The 22,425-nt window shown below is 34.8% G+C and overlaps 1 protein-coding gene across 1 annotated transcript; it reads right to left on the bottom strand.

Annotated features, from left to right (window-relative positions):
* Nucleotides 1-4,547: 4,547 nt before the first annotated feature.
* On the bottom strand, nucleotides 4,548-10,952 carry LOC133294151 (65-kDa microtubule-associated protein 6-like). The gene is made up of 12 exons (XM_061492803.1): nucleotides 10,210-10,952; nucleotides 9,200-9,403; nucleotides 8,275-8,541; nucleotides 7,725-7,940; nucleotides 7,417-7,572; nucleotides 7,151-7,310; nucleotides 6,864-7,015; nucleotides 6,145-6,232; nucleotides 5,997-6,070; nucleotides 5,833-5,907; nucleotides 5,255-5,615; nucleotides 4,548-4,954 (listed from the first exon to the last, which is right to left on the bottom strand). Exons 1-11 carry the CDS (start codon nucleotides 10,282-10,284, stop codon nucleotides 5,274-5,276), a joined length of 1,809 nt encoding a protein of 602 aa, XP_061348787.1. The 5' UTR covers nucleotides 10,285-10,952; the 3' UTR covers nucleotides 4,548-4,954; nucleotides 5,255-5,273.
* Between the last annotated feature and the right edge of the window lie 11,473 nt (nucleotides 10,953-22,425).

Raw genomic sequence — 22,425 nt, 5'->3', positions numbered from 1 at the left:
CTTATCTTTTGTTAGAGCTTATTTAAGTTTGAAAATTTGTTGCTTCTCTCCTTATCCTTTCTATTTCTACTCAGAAAGCAACATTTCATTAATTGCATATTGTTGTAGCATTGCTACGACATTGCCATGCATAACAAAAATTTCACATCTAGTTAGTTATATACTTTAGTATCATAATCAACACAAATTTATACAACTAACACTTTTATCATTCAAAATACTCAAGGATGAGAATCATAAAATAATATCATATTTTAGAGTAATTATATAGTATATTAGGCACCAAATAATTAATTATAAGCTCAAAACTAACCCTCTTTTGCAGAGTTAATAGGCACTCCAGGAATCCAACCTTACAACACATATGAATCTTTGTGAGAGTAGCAAGCTCGTCGAGCTTGTTCTGATCCATGCAATATGCTTTCTTCAATCAATAAACATTATTCTCATGTCCTTTCTTAACATATCCCAGAAGCTGTTCAACTTCTCTTTAGGAATCCATTGAGGAATGCGTATTATGCCTCCATCTAATGTATCTTCCACCTATTTTCATGCTGCAAGTTCTATCATCAAATAAATAGCATCCGTTCTGGCAACTAATGCGAACACCTCAAAATAGTCAATTCCTAGTATGTGCTTGTGATCTTTGACTACTAATTAACATTGCCATAAGTAGGTCCACATGACCGTCATTCTTGTACTTCATCTTGTGCCACCATTTAACACCAATTGGCTTCTTCTTTTTTCAAGGTATTCTCTAGCCGACAGCCGAAAACTAATTCTTTTGAGGGAGGAGATTACATTAAGTAAGTAAATCTCTCCAACAAAGTCTTTTCCATACACACGGCCAAGAATCGAATCCCTGTCAGCATGCTTATGAAACCCAGCTATCTATCAACTATGTTGGTATCAATTGGCTTCTTTTCGACCAGTAAGAAATCAACTTCCAAGTGTTATTCTTCTCAATAGAATTGATTTCCTCATCCATTGTCTGAATCCATCTATCATTCAATCCTGCAATTTCATAGAATATTGGGTCACAATCAGCAAAAAATAAAATAAAAAAATACAGAATTTTACTAGGGTCTCATTAGTGACTTTATGGGTATCATCACTACCATCATCTATTGTGACAACATAGTCCTTTAGGTGTGTTGCCACCTCTTTGTTCTCCTAGGACGTTCTGCTAACTTAATATCCTATTTTGGTCTAGTGGTGAAAGGTTTGTGTAGTTTGTATTAGGTTATATATTCAATTCTCCTTTATATCCAAAAAAGAAAAAAAAATTGCTAACTTATACTAGTTTTCACACTTATCAAAAAATTCCTAACTCATGTTAGCTATGATGCTTATTAGATTTGGTGAATTGCGCTAACTGTAATTTGAACAACATACGAATAGTTCCATAATTTTGGCTAAGTGATTGCTGAATTTTTGCCTTAAAATATGTAGAAAAAATTGGATTGATATTATTGATTCGATCTGACTCATTATCCGATATCAATCCTGAACTAAACAGATCATTTATTTTTCTGATATATGAAGTATGGGATTTCACTAAGTTAATTTTTAGAAAATCTCCAATCAAACCATTAGTATTTACCGCAACAAAAGAAGCGGTGCGAGATAACTCTCTCTAAGGAACTCGGCAAGATAGCCCTGTAACTTTGGGAGAAGGGGTGCCTCCTCACAAAGGGAGTCGCAGTGACAGGCCTCCGGTCCTCTCGTATTAGGGAAAGGTCCTCTCAAAGCTCTAACGCCCACACTGGATATGGATTGAACTGTTTTATATATCCAATTGAAAATCTCCTTCACCATTAAAATTTCATAAAAATTAAAGCTAATAAAAATCTTCAAAATTCTAGATTATACTTTCAACATAAAAGATGTGTAAGTGTGAGGTTATAAAATTAAAATATTAATATGCAGGAAATAAAATAAAATTTATTATAATCATAAAGGATGTATAAATATAAAATAATTAATGAGTGTGCATATATGTGTGTTTAGCATTCATCTTGCATAAGTTGTTTGGGTGGACTGCTTCACTTTAGGGGGCGTTTGGTAGAGGATAATTTTTTTTTTTACCAGGAAAATATAATTACTAGAAATTTGATGGGAAAATAAGTTTGATAAAAAAGTTAAAAAAAAGTTGTTTGGTTGGCCGAAATTTTACCAGAAAAATTGGGTTAAATCTACTGAGTCTATGTTTGGTTGGAAGTAAAAAATTGATGGAAAAATAACTTTAAATTACGAAATAACCCTTATATTTGAATCACAAACACGGTTGCCTAATAAAGTAGAGAGTGTTTTTGGCAGCTTTATGATTCTCTTTCTGCCATTAGCCTAGACAACTTCAAATACTACCTTGCAAGAGGTATTATGGAACAGTGTTATTGGACCAATTTTCCACATAAATGTAAACGTGCTGGCCGAAAATGTTCCCTAGCAAAAAATTTCAAATACTTCTATCAAACAAGGACGTCCAAAAAGTCCAATTTGAGATGCATGGATAACTTCAAATAAAACCGGAACCAAACGCCAAAGGCTTTTTTGTCCTATTTCGTCAGGATCAAATATTTCTTGTATGCTCAATCTATTTTAACTAGCCTTTTCAAGGAACACAACATTCAAACAATGCTTATTCAATTCATATTTCACGAATCATATTTATCACCAGATAAGTTAGGCCAATAGACTCCAACTTCTGATACCACGTGAATTCTGATACCAGACTAGTAAACATGGTTGTGGATTGACACTCCGACCACCATTCAGGTTACGATCCATCACCAACGCCCCATCATCATAGTAAAGCTTCTATGGTGAGTTTCTGTTGATTGCCAAGATCCTATCTCTCCTCGGGATGCACTAATAAATATAAAAGCCAAGCCCTTGTGCAGGTATCCTACTATTTACACTAAAATAATAACTTATTGACTAGTTACATTTATACCATTTTATTTTTTCATTAGTAACTATTAACTATGCTGTATTTTAACAGATCCCCCGCACTTCCAAAGATTCACATCCATGGTTCGAGTACTCCATTTCAATGATTCCATGTTTTCCCGCCAGATAAAATGTGCACTTCCTTGTGCAGGCGGGCATCCTACTATTTACACTAATAAATAATGGGGGAAATAATTTCTGCAGTTGTGACAAAAATCATCCCTTCTGCTACTGATACAAAAACAAAAGAGAGAAGAGAAAAGAACGAGTCAGTGGGAGAAAGAATTTTTCTACTTTTGAAACAGAAATGATTTTCTCACAAATAATGACTTATTGACTAGTTACGATTTATACCATTTTATTTTTTTATTAGTAATTATTAACTATACTATATTTTAAAATGTACACAGTTGGAGAATGGATTTGGATTCTCTTATGTGAAAAAGTAATCATGTTATTTGATCATAACCACTCATTGATGACATGAGATTGAGAAAAACGTATGATTTTTAAATGAGTAATTGTAATCAAATATCATGACCACGTGACTACTTTTTCACATGAGAGAATCCAAATCCGTTAAAGAATAGTATAAACCATTAAATGCCTGATTGGATTGTTTTTTTTTTAACCAAAAGTTACTTTTTTCATAAAAAAAGCAATTTCACTAAAAATTATATTTGGATGTCTGCTTTAAAAAAAAATTAAAAACCTACTTTTTTTTAAAGCAAAAAAAGTTAACTTAAAAAACAAAAAGAAAAAGTTAGAAGCTAATTTATTTATTTTTTTGAAAATATTCCAATCGATTCATTGCTTCGCAACTAATCCGATTCGGGACGGGTCCAGAATTAAGGCTGAAGCTAAATATTTTAAAAAAAATCTAAATAGCTTTGACTTTTATAAAAAATACTCCTAAAATGAACAAGGCATAAAAATAACTTTTTTTTTTGTAAATAAAAGTTTAAGTGGGGTTAGACACCGGTATCCCACTAGGGTCAGGGAAGACCCCTCAACCTCTTTGAGGATTTCTGGGAAGGATTATATATCACCCACCAACAAAGTCCTCACATCGGCCAGCAGAGTTTGAACTCACGCCCTTGAGAGGTATGGACCAAACCCTTAGCCAACTGTGCCCACCTTTGTTGGCAAAAAAATACCTTCACTTAAAGCTTAAATTTTTGAATTAAAATAAATCTTCACATAATATCAAAACCTCGATATCACAAAAGTTCAACCTTCACCGCCTCCAATTTAATTAATAAATAATTTTTTTTTAATAGTAAATAATATGCATTATTCACACTTCAAATCCAGTGGTCTCTCTTATATGAAAGAACATGTTAAAAAATAATATAAACCATTAAAAAAAACCTTATTCAACGGCTTTAGCTTTTAAATTAAAATGATTCTTTGACATGCACAATTTTACAAAGTTGAGAAGACCAGACAACTAAGAGGCCAAGTCATTCATCTTTATACAATAGCCGTCTTAAGCATGTGACACCGACCACAAACATCCAAATGTAACATTCATAAAAGAATGCAGTGTTTATGTGTAAATCACTAAGCTTGCTCTGAGCAGCATAACATTATAAATATAACAAACAATGGGCATAAAGTATAATAAGCATGAACGTTCCTACAATTACGAATTAAAATAATCTTTAGTTACTACATGAAATGATGACCTGTCACACTGAAACATATGTACAGATGCAACACATGGAAAACAAACAAAACCCATAACAAACATGGTCAAACACTATGATCTCCACTGTTTACCCTTCTCTACAAAGGATTCCTGAACTGTCCCTCTATCAGTATCAACACTCTTCCCACAAAGCTGATGCTGTTCAAAGCATAAACACCCTAACTCTTGTCTTCAAACGTCAGTTATCACTGTCCAGGTATATCTCAGCTTATTACAAGCAAATACTAGTGTACAATGGACCTCATATTCACAAGGTTTGCGCTAACTGCCCAAGAAAATCTTAGCCTATTCCTGCACAAGTAAAAATATTATTAAATGATCCATATCAGTAAAAAACATGGCCATTTAGCCAAAAACCTAATAAAGCACAGCCTAATTTTTTTTTCCCGATTTCTCCACCGGTTCATCGATTATTCAACTAATCATGTTCAAGCCGGATAGGATCACAAGGGCATCAAAGTTTTCTCCCTAACCAGGACTCGAAATCGAGACCAGTGATTAAGCTAGAACAATCCTCTATTAGTTGATCCACGTGCTTGATGGTTAAAGCATGACGAAACTTAACAATTGCAAAATGAAACCACAACCTACCATTTCTAGTTTTTATAGTTTAACCCTGGGGAGGGGATTCAGGCTCTGAAGAACCACCAAGAGAAGCATATGACATTGTATCTTCCTTAGGTATAGCCACAAAGTTGAGGGGTGCAGTAGACAATCTCCTCATTTCCTTAAAATATCCATTGTGACGCCCAGAGTAGGAACGTGGTGTGAGTAGTTCAGATGTTGTTCCACCACTTAAAGAGTTACGACGAGGTGTAGGAGGCATGGATGCATTGCCATTTGTACCATACCCATTTGTCTTTCTAAAGCTGTTACTTTTTTTTGGACTAGGTTTAGACCCATACATGGCTTCCTTTTGATTTAGGAGTAGATCTTGCAGCTTCTTTTGGTCCTATGAGATTCAAGAAAAAATACAAGCCAATTAGCTATAAATACTGGAAACATATAACAAAATTTATCAAAGCATTAAAAATATCCTCCTTATTTTCATAATGGTATCTTTGTAAAATACATAAGCAGGTTAATCAATTTAAACTTAACTTGATCATCATTATATTCAAAGATCAATTTATGGATTATGAAAAATGTAGATAATCAAGTAAATTTACCCTGAATCGTCTCTTTTCTTCTTCTTTCTGTTGTCTGGTCAGTTTGTAATCCTCCAATATTGACACCAAACGTACCTACAGATAATATAGACAATCAAATTTACCTGCTTTAAAAAACCGAGGGAGAACACAACCAGAAATATATACACCACTTCAAAGCTCACCCCATCATATAGAAAATAAGTCTTCTTTTCATCTTCCCAGGCTAGCGTTTTGTTTATAAGATTGTCAACCATAGCTGGAAAGAGAACACCGTTAACACAAGTTCAAATGGCACTGTCAAAAGCAAATAGGCACTCATGAAAGCAATACCTGGAATTTTGCTTACAGTTACTCTAGCTCGTTCTGCACGTTTAAGATTAATGTGAGCGCCTCGTCCGGCACTGTACCGATTGTGATCCTGAAATTCCTTGATATTACTTTGGAGAACAACATAAATGATCTACCAGTAACACAGGTTCGTAAATTGAATAAATGCCATAACATTCAATTGAACTGCAAGACTTGAACTGTATAATGAAAACGGAGAACTTTATCCTGTCTCTAATTAGTTGGCCGTACTATTTTTGAATAAAAAACTTACATCATAAATTATCACATCAGATTAATTGAGTTTGAACAAGATACGAAACAAAAACGAGACCTTATTATATCTAGATACAAACGGAGAACTCAAGATTAAGATAGAATTATAAGTATCTTGTTATATTTGGTCTCACTTAAACTTTTGTTTTGTCAGCTTTCGCTTCAGTTCACCTAACATGGTAATTTTTTATGGTGTATGTAGTCTACACAAGTTGTCTTGACCAGTCCATGCAAGAATCTCTCTTAATTTTGAATGAAAAATACAAGACTAAGACTTAACAATCCTTCAATATAAAAAAAGGGTAGCATCTAGAAACCTCCAATGAAAATAGAAGAGTTTAGCCAGACACAAAATACAAAGAGAAGTAAAATCAAAGAAAGAAGGCAAAACCCTAGCCAGTCTGCATCCTACTAGTGTGCTTATGAGAACAGAATTTCTGGCTTACTTGATTGTATTCATCAAGCCAATTCTCCTCTTCGCAGGCAGAAAGCCACTTATCGATCCTATCTGTTACTTCTTTTCTGCTGAAAGCTTCATCTTTTGCCTTCAATATTTGTGCTTCAATGTTAGCTAATAGTTCAGAAGGATCAACCAGGCCTGTACAAAAATACAGCAACGTTCAATAATGTCAGCTCTTTTGTAGATAAATCTGAAAAGAAACCAGATTTACATAAGTGACTAAGAGGTGATAGTTTATAGGAAAATAATCTATTAATGCAACAGGGAACAGACCAGAATCTATTAATGCACTAGCTTTCTCAGCAGCAGTACTTGTATCAGGTTCAATATGAGTCAGTCTACATATTTCCTCTAACTCTGACCTCTTCTTAAAAACAAGTTCCTTCATTCTGCTTGCTTTTAGTTTGGAAAGCCTTTCCACTTCCGCTGAAGCCTGAAAAAGGACTTTTCAGTTTAGTTCCTCCACATCTAAAGAATATATACATGGCAAAGAGTGAGAGAAAAATAAAGGGGGAGAAAACAGAGAGAAGCTTCCAGACCTTCTCTATAATCTCTGTTGAAAGAACACCTCGTTCAGTAATTTCTGATTCTGAAGATCCAAGAATAGAAGTAATCCTCAGAAAACTGTTTCTCTCTTTATTTGATGAGTCCATCAAATTCCAAAGTTCAAATAGTTTAGCAACAACACCCTTTAGCTGCATTTTCAAAAAGATAATGCTTTACATCAGGCCAGATCGGGGAGCGTTGTGCAACAGGGTTTGCCCTTTTTATTACTACCAGGCCAGAGAAAAGGAGGGGGAGAAAACAGATAAATGAGAAGCAATTAGGGATGGTGCATATAAATCACCTTCTGGATTCTAGCTTTCCTTTCTGTTTTTAACTTGAGAATGGTCTTCTCTAGACCTTCCAATGTGCTATTGCTAATATTGGTCGATTGTTCCACCTCAGTCCCATGCAAGCTTGGATGCACATCATCCACAGTCTGGCCAAAATCCAATCCAAGCACACCACAGAGAGAATGCACCTCATTCACACATTGCAAGACCTTTTGAAGGCGGTCGGACTGAAGAGAACAAGAATAGAAAATCCACAAATGAGTTATAAAAGGAGAATCAATATACTAATTGATACGAGGCCACATCTTTAATATCTTGTACCCACTTATACGTAGACTTTTCTAGCACCCATAAATTCTTTCATGTATAAAATAAAAGAGGAATTACAAACAAGACAAAAAGGGTAAAGAAACACATTTTAATTAGCTGCATGTACTATGGTTTCTTATAAAATATAAACAACATTAAGCCATCTTAAACACCCCATATATAAGAAAAGAATATTTATATAAATTGATCATTCACACCATCAGAGAACATTTATTTACTCGTAATACAAACCTTTTCCTTTTGAAGAGTACGAAGATGTGTTTGATATTCATTAAGCCTTCTAAGTGACAAGTCTTGCTCCTCCACAACTGTTGTGCTGCTCACGGCATCATTGACAGGATGGATTCCAGAAATCTCTCCACTTATCTTTTCTATTTGAGCCTTTACATCGGCAAATTGCTTCAACCTTTCATCTTCTTTCTTCTTCATTTCTTCAATCAAGGGTGTGACAGATGCAAGTTTCTCCTTTAGGGATGCAGATCTCTTTTCAGTCTTGATCTATAAATTTCACAGACAAATAGATCAGAAAGTCATATCATACAAGTAAGTCTTTTATTCTCTCAAGTAATTCTAAGATCCTAAAGTTAATTCCTAGTTATATCTTCTTAGCCTGCTAATGTGGTGTCCTGTCCCCTTTTTCTTCAACTAAGCACATTAGAGAAACAATAACCATGTAAATAAAACAGACACCTAACTGATCAATACATACAAAGTAAGAAAACAATTCCAACAATTCCATATACGTACTCAATATAAGAATATACTTGATACATATTTCATGAAAGCAGTAAACTTGCTACTCCCTTCTCCTTTTACATTTTTCTTCTCACAATTTCACATAGTCCTTCAGAACCCATAAATCTGAAAGATTTACACTTTGCAGCAACATCTATCTCATATCTTTTTCTTTTGATCATTGGATTGCAGGTGCAGGCACCTGGGAAGGAGCACAGGTGACAAAGTGGAGGATTGAGTCTCTAATAACACCATCATCACACTCTAATTGGTGCAAGTTGAGCTATAAAGCGCCCTGTCTATCTTAAATCCTTCAATAATTTTACTTTTTGACATCCAGCAACCAATTACTGAGATGCAAGGCATAAAATTGATTTCTGAATTTTGGGTACAACTATACAAGTAAGTCATTTATTTTTACCGGAGAATGAATATCATGTTCGCCAAGCAAAGCCATTAGTGTTGCAAGTTCCGCTTCCTTGGCTGCAACCGTATGATGAAAGCGTGCTTTGGTATTGGCAGCCTCATCAACCTTTCTCCTGTAAACTTCTAAGCATTCCCTCTCCAGTTCAAACAACATACGATCTTTGTCCACATCACTCTCCCCAATATCGTTCCATATTTGCTGCACACAAAATGGGGTCTGTCAACCCAAGAAAAAAAAGGAAACAATAGAGGAAGAAAGTAAAAAAGAAAACAACAAAGAATTCGGTATGAAAACATTTTAATTTTCAACCTTCATTTGTTATTTGTATTGTTTCCTTCTCCTCTATACACAAAAGACAAATCAACAAAATTACAAAGAACTTTACCAAGGCTTAACCTACTTGCAACCAAACTAGAGACTCATTCTATGAGCATCTCATCATACCTCGCAAAAACAATAAGAAAAAAGAAACAGAGCACTGCAATTTCCAAACAACAAGTCAACTGGAAAACCTATACCAACTACTGAACTGGTAACTTTTAACCCATTTGCAGTAAGAATCTCAATCTACTGAAATATTAAAATTTGCAGTAACCCATTTGCCGAAAATTAACCACTTCAAAATTTAGACCAAAAACAAAGAAAATTTAGAGAAAAAAGAACTTTTTCAACTCAGGTTATTTCATGACCTAAGACAAAGCCGCTTCTCCTAATAAAAAAATAACCTACAGAGACCCTATCAATGCTTTTCCTTTTTGACACAGTAAAACAGACAAAAAGTTGACCTTAGGAGAAACAAAACATCATTGGGTAGAGAAAGCCAAGAAGAAGAAAAAGAATTAGTATCATAAACAAATAATTGTAAGCAAACTCTCCATTAAGAAGACCAACAAGAAGAAGAAAACGCCATATCTTCTTGTGAACCCAAATTCCAAAACCCAACTATTTGAAACACCAAGAATTACATGAAACAAAACGAGAAGTCAAAGAAGAAAGAGAAAGACCTCAAGTTCTCTGAGCAAAGCAGTGCAAGTAGTGTTTGTCCTGATACTTGTGGTAGGACTCCCAATGGCCAGCATTATTCACAAAATCTGAGTTACTCTTTCACTCTATTCAACAAGGTAGTGCTAATTTGAAGGGTTACTAGAAGTGCTACTTCTACACCCTCATAAACTCAAAACGCAATACAAGAATGACCCAGAATCAGAAACCAAAAAAAAAAGGAGGGATGAAGAAGGGTCAAAGAAGAAAGCAAGAAACTTTCATGTCAAAGACCAAGAAACATGGGGTGTCTCCATTGCCTCTAACAACCTAAGCTCACCCAGATCTAAAGCTGAAACCTTTGGTTGGATGGTCTCTCTCTGTTTCTCTCTCTCCAACAAATTGTTCTGGCAACTTCAAATAAAGGAAAATTCTTGAAACAAAAATTAACAGGATCTGTAAAGAGAGGAAGAGGGGGGTGTTTTGGAGTAAGAAAAACTTTTCAGAGGGAGAAAATGATTGCCATGATTATTATTGTTGAAGCTTGGTCCAGTAAGGAAAAAAAAAAAAAAAAGCTTAAGCAAAAGCAAAGAGGCAAAGAAAGAGGATAACGCTTTTTTTAGGGTTTGGTGGTTAGACGCTAAAATGCGCCAAAATGTACCAGAACAAGAGCAGGTAAGGAGGGAAGTAATGAAAATGGATCTGTATTCTGTAATGTATGTATAGTGTATTATGCACAATTGCCAATGATTTGTGGTGGGTAAACTCAAATATGGCTTATTATTTTATTTTCCTTCACTTTCTCTCTCTTTCTTTCTTCTTGTGTGGAACTGTGAGAGTGAGAAAATTTGCTGACAAGATAGAATCTTGATGTTTGTTTTTTCGTACTCGTGATCTTGAGCGTGATTTTCACTCTCTAATGATACGTGGAAGTTTGTTTTAACTCGGGAGCAGCGCGTGTGGTTTGTTTGGCTTTGATTTTGAAGTGACCCAAGTAGCTGTTTTGATGTTGAAGTGTTTGTACAAAGACAAAGAAAGGAAATAGTAGAAGAAAAAAATTAATTATTGTTCTTTTGTTGTGAAACGTGAATAACTGAAAATGTTAAGATCTGTAACTTTATTATGGTGAACTTTCATTAATTTGTTTTCTAGTAAAATACCTTTGTAACTTTGGCACCATGTGCAAGTAAATGCAACGAGTAAAAACTTTTAATATGTTTGTGGGTTGTAAGTTTGTGAATGGTTTTTTGGGGAAGAAAGGTAGATGATGTTTGCATTTGTCATTTAACATGATATAATAAATTTTCTTACACACACAATATTTTGTGGGGTTTATATTTTTTGAAGAAAAAAAAATTACGACACACAAAACAAATCTCTATAATATTACACAATTACTTTTCCTATAACATAACTCTTATACAAAATATATACTCTTTCCATCTTATATATTTTGCTTTTTGAAAGTGAGTCAACAGTTAAAGTGGAGTGATAAGTAAGATAGGCAATTCATGACAATGTTAGAATTAAATGAGTTTGAATTTTGCACTTACCTTCATATTTATTTATTTTTATAAATCATAAATTATTTTTATGACAGACTTCGAGTCGAAACATCCTATATATGAGACAAAAGAGAAATTTTTGCATTCATAAGTACTAATTAAATATTCATTTACATTGAAAGTGCTTCTTATATGCAAAAGATAAAAACAGAGACAAATTAGATAAACAAAAGGCCATATATGTCACGTAATCTATTTGTTTTACTAAATGATAAAAGCACTTATTGTTTTTGTGTCAAATTTAATGTCGAATGTTTATGATTCATTTTATTAAATCTTTTGATTAAAAACACAAAGTTGTTTCTGAGGCATTAAGTAAAAATAGTAAAATACCGTTGCCATTCATCATTAATCTTTCTGAGGCACTTATTCTTTTTCTTTTCTTTTTTCTCCCTATTTTTTTCGGCTATATATTGTCGTGAAAGTTATGAATTGTCATTAAGTATGGAACTATGCTTATATTTATTTCTGATTAAGGAAAAATATTATAGGTAATGACTGTTATACTATAAGTGTCATTACATTTAACGGATTTTCTTCTGTTTATTAAAGTAAAATCATAAGAGAAACTAAAAATTGATATAAGAAAAAAAAAGTTGAATTTTGTGTATATACATCCACATCCCAGTTTGGTTATTTGTCTATTCTCTTGAATAAAAGTTGCCATTTATATCAGGAAACTGGAGTAGACTAGCGCCAAACAGAAATTCAACCATGATTTTAGCTATTACTAGCATTTTTTGTTTTATTGTACTTAAGGTTGGTCTCTAAAGTAAAAGTATTCCAGGCGTTGACATTGTTCTAGAGATGAATTAATACCAAATTGAAATGTTTCAAATATTTGTATATCATATTAGAAATTATAAGCAAAAGTTGTGAACGATACACTATAAAACAAAATAAGTCGATGTATAAATAGAATAAATTTGAGATGAATAATTACTAAATTTACTCAGAAATAAACTTTCTAGCCTTAAATCTTTATATATCACGGCATCATTTTGCTTTACTGATTTCATTGTCCATTTACCTTTCATCTTTTCTAAACTCTCCAAATTTCATTTTTTTTTCAAATTGTTTCATTGAAATTCAATTGATTCATGGGTTGCAAAACTTTTTTTTTTTTTTTTTTGGGTAACAATAAGCTGCAAAACTTTTAAATAAGTACTTTTGTACGTTTCAATGGCGGACCCATCTTGTTGCAATTGTCTACACTTGCAGACATAAAGTTAGAAAAAAAAATTCAGAGTTTATGATTCAAGTCAAATAAAAAAAAAAGATAAAATAAGTCCAACCCAACCAAACCCTTATATTGAACGTGATATATTTGATCAGATTGATAATGAAGATATAATGCAATATTTTCAAAAAATAAAAAAATGAAGAATATTTTTGTAATCGTTCTATTTAACAGTTTAGTTGACTCTTTATTATTATTTTTTATGTTAATTTAAAGTTTTTTTTTCTTTTCCTGTTTATATTCTTTTGATTTTTAATATATTTTAAAATAATTTAATTTTTTTTAAATAGGGGCTATTCCCGAACCCTCATCCCTAAATATACAGACATAACAAAAAATTGAATCCGCCACTGGTACGTTATATATGTTCTTGTTCTTGACAATTTCTGTTTTAATAAATTTCTTCTTCTTTCATCTTTGTTTTGTTTCTTATAATACTTTCTTTGATATAATTTAATAAGCTTCATTTTTTATTTGTAAAGTAAATAATTTTTATTCTATGCCGGTATGACTAATTCCTCATAAGTTAGAACTAAATTGCAGAGGAATAATTAAAACGCTATTATTCCATACCAAAAAAAAAAATTAAACGCTATTATTGAGTCATAATCATTTTGTATCTTCTTTCCTTGCCATTTTTTTTTTTTTGTAATTGCTTTCCTCGCCTTTTACTTGTATAAGGTATATCATAGCTATACTTCAAAAGTAGTAATATGACATGAAATATGGTTTAAGGTTTTCTACACCCGTGAATAATCACTGTTTTTTTTTTTTTTTAATAAACGATTCACAAATATAATGAATTGATCTTTTGTGAGTTAATGATACTAGCTACCCGATCAATGTCAACGTGGTGTGGCTTCAGTGAAGTTGAGATCCATCATATATGGTAAAAGGTGTTGCTTATGAGTCGATGAAAAGGGTGGTGGAGACATGTCATGGATTAAGATGCATGTGTACTTAATTACGAGTGTATCTAATTAACAAAATTGAAGGAATGGGAACAAATAACAATGTATACAGAAAGCACACAAGTGCAGTACTGTTGGTAGGACTTTAGCGTGCGAAAAAATGAGGCCAACATTTGGGTAACAGTAACTAAAATGTTATGTTTTGTTAATTTTTTTATCCAAATGTCATGCGAATAGTATTTTTTATCAGAATGTCACGTGTCATAGTTTTTACCACTGGTAGCGAATTTTGTGGCTAATAATTTTGTGACACGTGGTCATATTACAGACCAAATTCGCTACCAGTAGTAGCGAATTATGACACATCAGTTTTTTCCTACGAAAGTGTGCCACGTGTCAAAAAATAATTCGCGAACATAATTTGCTACACAGTGTAGCGAATTACGTCATACTTGACACGTGTCTTTCTTGCTGAATGTGCATTCTGATGTGGCATAATTCACTATACTGTGTAGTGAATTATTTGCAAGCATACTTCGCTACACAATCCAGTGAATTATCCCAAAAAATTTTAGCTAGACGTGATAAAATAGTCCCTGTTCTATGATTACCGTTACATTCTAAGTACTGACGAAAAGCATTTATCACTTTTTTTATTTTGTATTTATGCATTTATCACTTTAGCATAAAATATCTATAGAAATGAAGAAAATAACAATTTGATTGTGTTATTTAAAAAAATGGAGAGAATAAAATACAACCGTCACTTCATATTGGATCGTTTATTTTCAAATTTAAAATAAAACTGGCGATTATTTAGAGTAAAAATTGCACACGTGCTTTAATCAGTTTTATTTATATACATTTTGTAAATATATTGTAAATAAAAGTAAATTTTTTTTTATTTTTGAATACATCTCTACCCAATCTCCTTTATGACGTAGAACATGAAATTTTTATACTATCACCAAGTTATTTTAGTCTTAATAGTATATTTTTTAGGCACAACCCACTTATCAATTGTCCAATCCCTTGAGATTAAATAAAATTATTTAAATTATTCTATTTGTTACCCCGATCATGTAATAAATTCTTTTCACTTTATTGAATTCATTTTTCGCTCTATTTTTTTGAACAATTTCTTAATTTTCATGTTTCTATTAGTAAACCCTTAATTAGTATAATAACCAAGGTCAAAATTAAAAGGAGACTCTACGCTCTTCCCATGTCCATTTTACTCGTGTACAAAAGAATTAATAGACAAATATACAAGACAACTTGGAAAAAGATAATTGAAATATGTGAACAACTTTCCTACAAAAGTAGCTTTCGTTTTGGGTTTTCAACCATAAAGTTCTTTAGTCTATGTCATTACGGTCTAATAATCGTGTACATCCTAAAATATAGACAAGTAAAATGGAGCCAAAGTAAAATGCTTTCAACTTGTCACATAATTGTTTTCCTCGGCTTAACAACCTTTTGCGGAAGTCAGTCAACAAGGTTTTAGATTACGGATCTCGGCAATTACCTCGGCCTGAACTTCTCCAAGTCGGGCAGCGGAGCGAAAGATTAAAAATGCAAGCAAGAGAGAGAGAAGGAGAACACAAACGAATTTTAACGTGGGAAAACTTTCTCCAATGAAGAAGTACAAATTCACGGAACTTAGTCCAGATCAAACGTCCACTATGTAAATAATGGATACAAAGAATCAAAATACACCAATGTAGTGGTTAACTCAACCTCTCCAACAATGGTGATAATCAAATCTCTCTAGAGATGTTTCACTCAAATTCTTTCTAGAGTTCTCTCAAATACAAAGCTCAAAGTTTTGCTCACAAATCTCTCAAATAATTTTCTCTCAATCTAACCTAGCCTCCACCCACAACTAATGAATATATAGAGGAGGTGAGATCAAGGGTTTAGGGTTTTTAGGAAATCCCTCAATGAGCTTGGACTTAGCATTGAAGGAGGAAGCCCAACAAATCTCCCCCTCCGACTTCAATACGTCGGCTTCAGCATCAACCCGGCTCCTTCACAGCAGTCTTCAAATTTTCTTGTTGGAATCAGCTTTGTCATCATGTCGGACCAATTTTGGTCAGTGTGCACTTTGACGAGTTCGAGCTCTCCACCTTCCACCACATCCCGAATCCAGTGATACCTCACATCAATATGCTTAGTGCGGGAGTGATGGGTCGAATTCTTCGCAAGATGGATAGTGCTTTGATTATCACAACCCAGCTCGTACTTTTCTTGATCATGGCCGAGTTCCCTGAGGAACTTCTTCATCCACAGCATCTCTTTGCTTGCCTCAATAGCGACAATGTACTCAGCCTCAGTTGTCGATAGTGCAACACACTTCTAAAGTCTTGATTGCCAAGAGACAGCTCCTCCGACAAATCTCATCATGTATCCCATCATCGATTTCCTCGAGTCGAAATCTCGCCCTAAATCAGAATCCGAGTAGCCTTGCAACTTGGCTTTGCCTTCTCCAAATCGGAGGCATAAGTTGGTCATACCTTGGAGGTACTTGAAGATCCATTTCACTGCTTTCCAGTGCTCTTTGTCAGGGTTTGACAAATACTGGCTTACCATTCACACAACATATGCCAAGTCGGGTCCAGTGCAAACCATTGCAGACATCAAGCTTCTGACAGCGGATTGGTACGGGATCTTCAGCATCTCGTTTTTGTCTTCACCAGATCTCAGAAATTGCTTCTGGTTCATCTTTATGTGTTCGGCTAGGGGGTGCTCACTGTTTTAGCTTTGTCCATGCCGAACCTCTTCAAAATCTTCTCAATATACTTCTCCTGACTCAACCACAGTAGCTTCTCAATATTGTTCACGGTTCATCATTCTCATCCCGGATCTCATCATTAACTCGAATCTCACTGTCTTGGTCATCATCAGCTTGTTGTTGGTCATCATTTTCTTCATTCTCTTGATTTTCTCCCCGTGCTTCAGCTCGGACAGGAGGATTAGGTTCTTCACGTCTGACGGTAACCTGAACTTTGGGCTTCGAGATGTCATGAATAGTCTCATCTTCATGAAAGATCACATCTCGACTTCTCATTATCTTCTTATTGATTGGATCCCGAAGTCGGAACCCGAACTCACATCTCGGCGAACCAAGATAGATGCATTATTTTTTTCTTTGCATCAAGTTTTGCCCTTTTATCTTTAGGGATATGCACGAAAGCTTGGCATCCAAACACCTTCAATTGATTATAGGCCGCTTGATGCTCTCCGGCAAGTATACCGATCGCACAAGTAATATAATGAGTAAGTAAAGTATCGTCTCCACAGGGATTGTAAACCAAGTACTATAATAACCAGTCCCCATAAGTTGGAAAACTCGGTTTGTTGTTTGGAAAATTGTGAATTGAATTTGAGTAACAATATGAAATAAAAATAAAACTTGTTTTTATATTTTTATTTAAGAGAAATAAAATAGTAACAATGAGAATTGATTTTAAAAATATGAGAAAACTATTGTAGCTAGAGCGCACTCACCTTATGATCCCCACTTCTTACTTTGGATTGATTCACAATATTTATTCATATAATTACTCGGATAAATTATTATCTAAAAATATTTATTAGTTAACCATCAATTCCTTGCAAGGTTAACCCTTTAATCTCCAATTGGAACCCCAATTCCTTGCAATGTTCCTCATGGTATTAAGCAATGAACGCAATAATTTAAGCATCCGCAATTAAATACACATCTATTCCTAGCATGCATACCAATTGTTGTCCTACCCCCTTTCAAGATCAAAACCCCAATATTCCTATCTAGGGTTCTAACCCTCAAACTATTCCCAACTATCAGATTGATCAGTTCTAATAAAGAAAATAGAAAATACGCATAAGGTAGAGACAAAGATAGTTATATAAATGAATAAAACTAAATCAATCCATCGTAACAAGGGTTCACATAGGGCTCGTGACCCTAACTACAATAAAAGAAAACTAGCCAAGCATAAACATGGCTAAAAATTCAATATTCGATAAAAGCATAAAATTACAGAGAAAAAGATGAAGAAGAAGAAATGTAGAAGAATTCTTCAGAGCTCTGCCGTCGGCCTCCTCTGCCATTCTGGCGCCAACTAGCGCCAATTCTCTGGCATGTGGCCTGTGCAGCACGGCGCAACTTGGCGTGGGATTTCTTCACTTTGGCGTCAACTTGCGCCAACTCTCTGGAGATTGTACTGATACTAATATGATGAGTTGCATCATTTAACTTTTTATCTTTTCAGTTCTATTTCCTGTAAAAATAAAATCAATACGTGAGAAATATTATTGACAAGAAAGAATCAATATAATTAGCAAATATGTAATTAAATTGCTCTTTTGTGACTCAATTCTTATCAATTTTAACACAGAAAATCATACTTGCCAGAGGCACATCAAACCATTCCCAGATTTAAACGTTGCTGTCCCCAGCAATGTACAAGACTCAATCCAGGAAACAATTAATTCTTCCAATACAACATCATACAGACAATCAAGAGATCACTATGCTAAGCATGACTGAATCAATGCAAAGAACTCCTAACAATGCCTTCTATTCTCATGAACATGTCAGAATCTAGCTTGAACACCCTTCACCAAGATAAACATATAACGCTCAACACTCAAGTGTTTGATGGAGTAACAATCACTCAATCCATCACAGCAATAACATTACCATAAGCTTGATCATATTCTCAAGTTCCTAAAGATGAGGAACATTAACACATGCATAATTGATCAAAACGACTTCACAGGTTGTAACTTGGCCGGGTTTAAGGGTAGGAATTTATGGACAGTAGCTCAAACAACAATGAGATTGAAAAACTGATATTATTTCATTTTTAACACATTCACTCAATGATTTTACTCCACTAACATTCCCACAGAATTTCAGGAATTAATTCCTTTCAGCCACCTTTTCTTTACATTCACCCTTTTTCTTTTTCCTTCTTTTTTTTTCTTTTTTCAAAACTTTTTTTTGTTGTTTTAAGGGCACAGATGAAATTTTTCCTCCCCTAATTATTTGACCTCTGTGGAGCTTACCTCAATTTATTTGTTTTCTTTTCAACGTTTCAGTAATTCAATCTCAATCAAGGTAAGTCATATGGATATAGGCTAAGCCATCAATCAGGCCACAGGTCATTTAACAACAAATAAGTTCAGGCTCAAGGGGGCTAACAATGGAAAAATTCATACAGGTGGGTTATTTTTGGCCAATAGCTAACAAGAACAAAATGCCTTTATCATATCAATCAATAGATGCATAACAGAGAAACAGAGCAAGTTCTAGAATGCTATCACAGTGAGGTCTCTCAGAATAAAATAAGTGTTTAAGCACAAAACCTCACCAGCTATGATGTCAAGCTAGACTTCAAAAAGAACATCTGGCATCATTAATCATTCAAGCACAAAATTCAGACAAACGAGCAATCATGAAATCTACTCATGCCAATACAATATTATGCCAGAAGTTCATACAAAACATGATTCCTAAGATGAATCAGGCAAATTAACTAGGGAAAGCATATCTAAACCTGGGACTTGCTCAGAAAACATGTACAATTTTTTTTTATATATAGCACACAAAATACTATAAAAATAACTAAGAAAATTAAAAGAGTTAGAATATCTCCCCTGATAGAAGAATTGCAGCAGTTCTCAGTTGCAAGCCTACCATTCCCAGATTTAGATAATTGCTGTCCTCAGTAATAATTAAACCACAAGAAATAAGAAAAAGCTGCACAAGAGAACAAACAGTGGCATATAGAAGAAACTATAATGCGCACATTAAAACATCAGAGAAAAATATACTAACTCAAAGTAACTAAAAATAAAAATAAAAATACGAAACAGAAAAATAAACTAATATACAAAATCTCCGTCAGCAAGGAAATAAACTCAACCCTCCATGTCATCCCCCTCAGCAGCGTGGGATAACTCAACAAATGGAAGGTCTGGTGGTACTGGTTGCCTTGGTGTATGAGACCACCATTCCCAGATTTGCTCCAAACCATGGAGCCATGTTAAAAACTCTTTGAAATTTTGATTTTTTCGAGAGATGGAGTCTCGGTGTCTCTTGTCAAACTTCAGCTTCCGGTGTCTCTTCCAACTCGTATCAAAGAGTTTGATCACCTCCTTTCTCAGTACCTTCTTCATTATAAGATGACGCCTCCTTTTGGATTTCCTCCCAGGTTTGTCATCATCCTCATTGAGAATTTTGTTGGTATGGGAAAAAGGATCTTTATTTTTCAATTCAGTTGCCTCTTCCTTCAATGCTTCAATCACCGCCTCCTTAGTACTCAAGAAGACATTTTTCTGAGGTTGAGGAAGCTCATTCCAATCCATCTTCATGGCACCATCTTCCTCGGCATCATCCGCTACACTTTGTTTTTCCTTTACTTCAAGACTAAAACAATCATCTTTGTGAGAAGACTATTTTAGAGAATCAAAGACATTGATGGTAACGGTCTCATCATTCATTCTTAGCTTAAGCTTCCCGTTTTCAACATCAATCAGTGCCCGAGCAGTGGCCAAGAAAGGTCTACCCAACAAAAGAGGCATCTCAACTCCCCCTTCCATGTCCAACACTACAAAGTCAGCAGGAAAGATGAACTTGTCCACCTTCACAAAAACATCTTCAATAATACCACTAGGCTTCCTCAAAGATTTATCAGCAAGCTGAAGAGATGCCAAAGTGGGTTTCAACTCGGTGATCCCCAAAGATTTACAAACAGAAAGGGGCATCAAATTAATGCTAGCCCCAAGATCGCATATTGCTCTGCCAATTTTTGTGTCCCCAATTTCAATAGGGATTTTGAAACTCCCTGGATCACTGAGTTTGGGTGGGAACTTCTTCTGTATAATGGCACTACATTCCTCAGTGAGTGTTACAGTTTGGCAATCCTGCAGCTTATGCTTTCTTGATAACAAGTCCTTCATGAACTTGGCATAATTAGGCATGCAAGCCAAGGCTTCAGGAAATGGAAGATTTATGTGAAGCTGTTTGAATATGTCAAGGAACCTGGCATACTGTTGCTTCTAAGCATCCTTCTTGAACCTTTCAGGATAGGGTGCCATGTTTCTCACATATTCAAGACTTAGCTCAAACTTCTTCTTTTCAACTGGCTTCTCCACTTCAGCAGGTTTTTCACTTTCTTTTTCTTTTGCAGGCTCACTTGCAGTATCTAGCTTCTTCTCAGCTTCCACATGTATGCTCGGATTTTCTGGAGCAACCACCACTTTGCCACTTCTAGTGGTGACAAACATATAACCCTCCCTTGGATTGGTGTCTGTGTTACTAGGGAAATTACCTGGAGTTCTATCAGAATTTTGCTTGGCCAGCTGGCCAATTTGATTCTCCAAATTTCTGATGGAAGCACTCATGTTTCTGGTATTAGCCCTAGTCTCTTCCATGAAAGCATTTGTATTCTTTGTATTGTCTCTAGTCTCCTCCATAAAAGCATTGGAGTGTTGAGCCATTTGTCCAACTAATTTCTCCAAATCAGAAAGTTCCTTCTGTGGAACAGGAAGAGGTTGCAGATAATTGTTAGAACTGTAGTCAAGACCACCTCTTTGACCTCTCTTCTGAAAATTACTTCCAGAAGAAAAATTCTGATTTCTTGAAAAAATTTGTTGGGGCTTCTGTTCATACCAAACCCCATTTACTTGCAACTGCTGTGGATTATCACCTATGAGAGTAGGACACTCATTAGACTCATGAGCTTCCTTACAATATTCACAAACCATAGAAGTTGAATGAACCTTGGACACTTGCATTTTCTCAAACTTCTCATTCAAGCTGTCAAACTTTTTGGACAACAACTTTTGTTCAGCAAGCATAGCATCATTGCTTTCCAGCTTTATCACTCCTCTTTTTAATTGAGATGGTATACTCTCATTCTCATTCCTTGCCAGCTTCTTTATCAAATCAATGGCTTGTTCAGAAGTACTTTGCCGAATAGAACCTCCAGCTGCACTATTAATCACCAACCTTGTTTCAGGAGAGATGCCATTAAAGAATATTGCCACCTTTCTGTCATCGTCTCCTTCATAGTGCGGACACTTTCGGATGAGTTCCTGGAATCTATTCCAGGTTGCACACAGTGATTCTCCTTCAAGTTGGCGGAAGTTTGTGATTTCATTCACCAGCTGGTTGTATTTTTCCATAGAAAAGAAATGGGCAAAGAACTTTGATGACAAGTCTTCCCATGTTGTGATACTATTAGATGGCTGCCTTTCTATCCATCTGAGAGCTTTTCCCTTAACAGCAAAAGGGAATAATCGAAGCCTTACAGCATCGGCCGATACTCCGTTGTGCTTGGTAGTGTCACAGATCATCAGAAATCGATCTATGAACTCATAAGGATCTTCCTCCTCAGCACCAGAGAACTGAACCCTTTCCACCAAAGTAATAAAAGATGGCTTCAGCTCAAAATTATTTGCCTTCACCGTCAGCCTGATTATACTTGAATTTGGCCTATTGAACACCAGAGTCAGAATGGTGTCCAACAA

This window comes from Gastrolobium bilobum, unplaced genomic scaffold (assembly GCF_033153095.1).
Source record: "Gastrolobium bilobum isolate Gb01-03AN ecotype WA unplaced genomic scaffold, APGP_CSIRO_Gbil_v1 utg168530, whole genome shotgun sequence".
Lineage (NCBI taxonomy): Eukaryota > Viridiplantae > Streptophyta > Magnoliopsida > Fabales > Fabaceae > Gastrolobium > Gastrolobium bilobum.
This window is presented reverse-complemented; position numbering and strand designations above follow the sequence as displayed.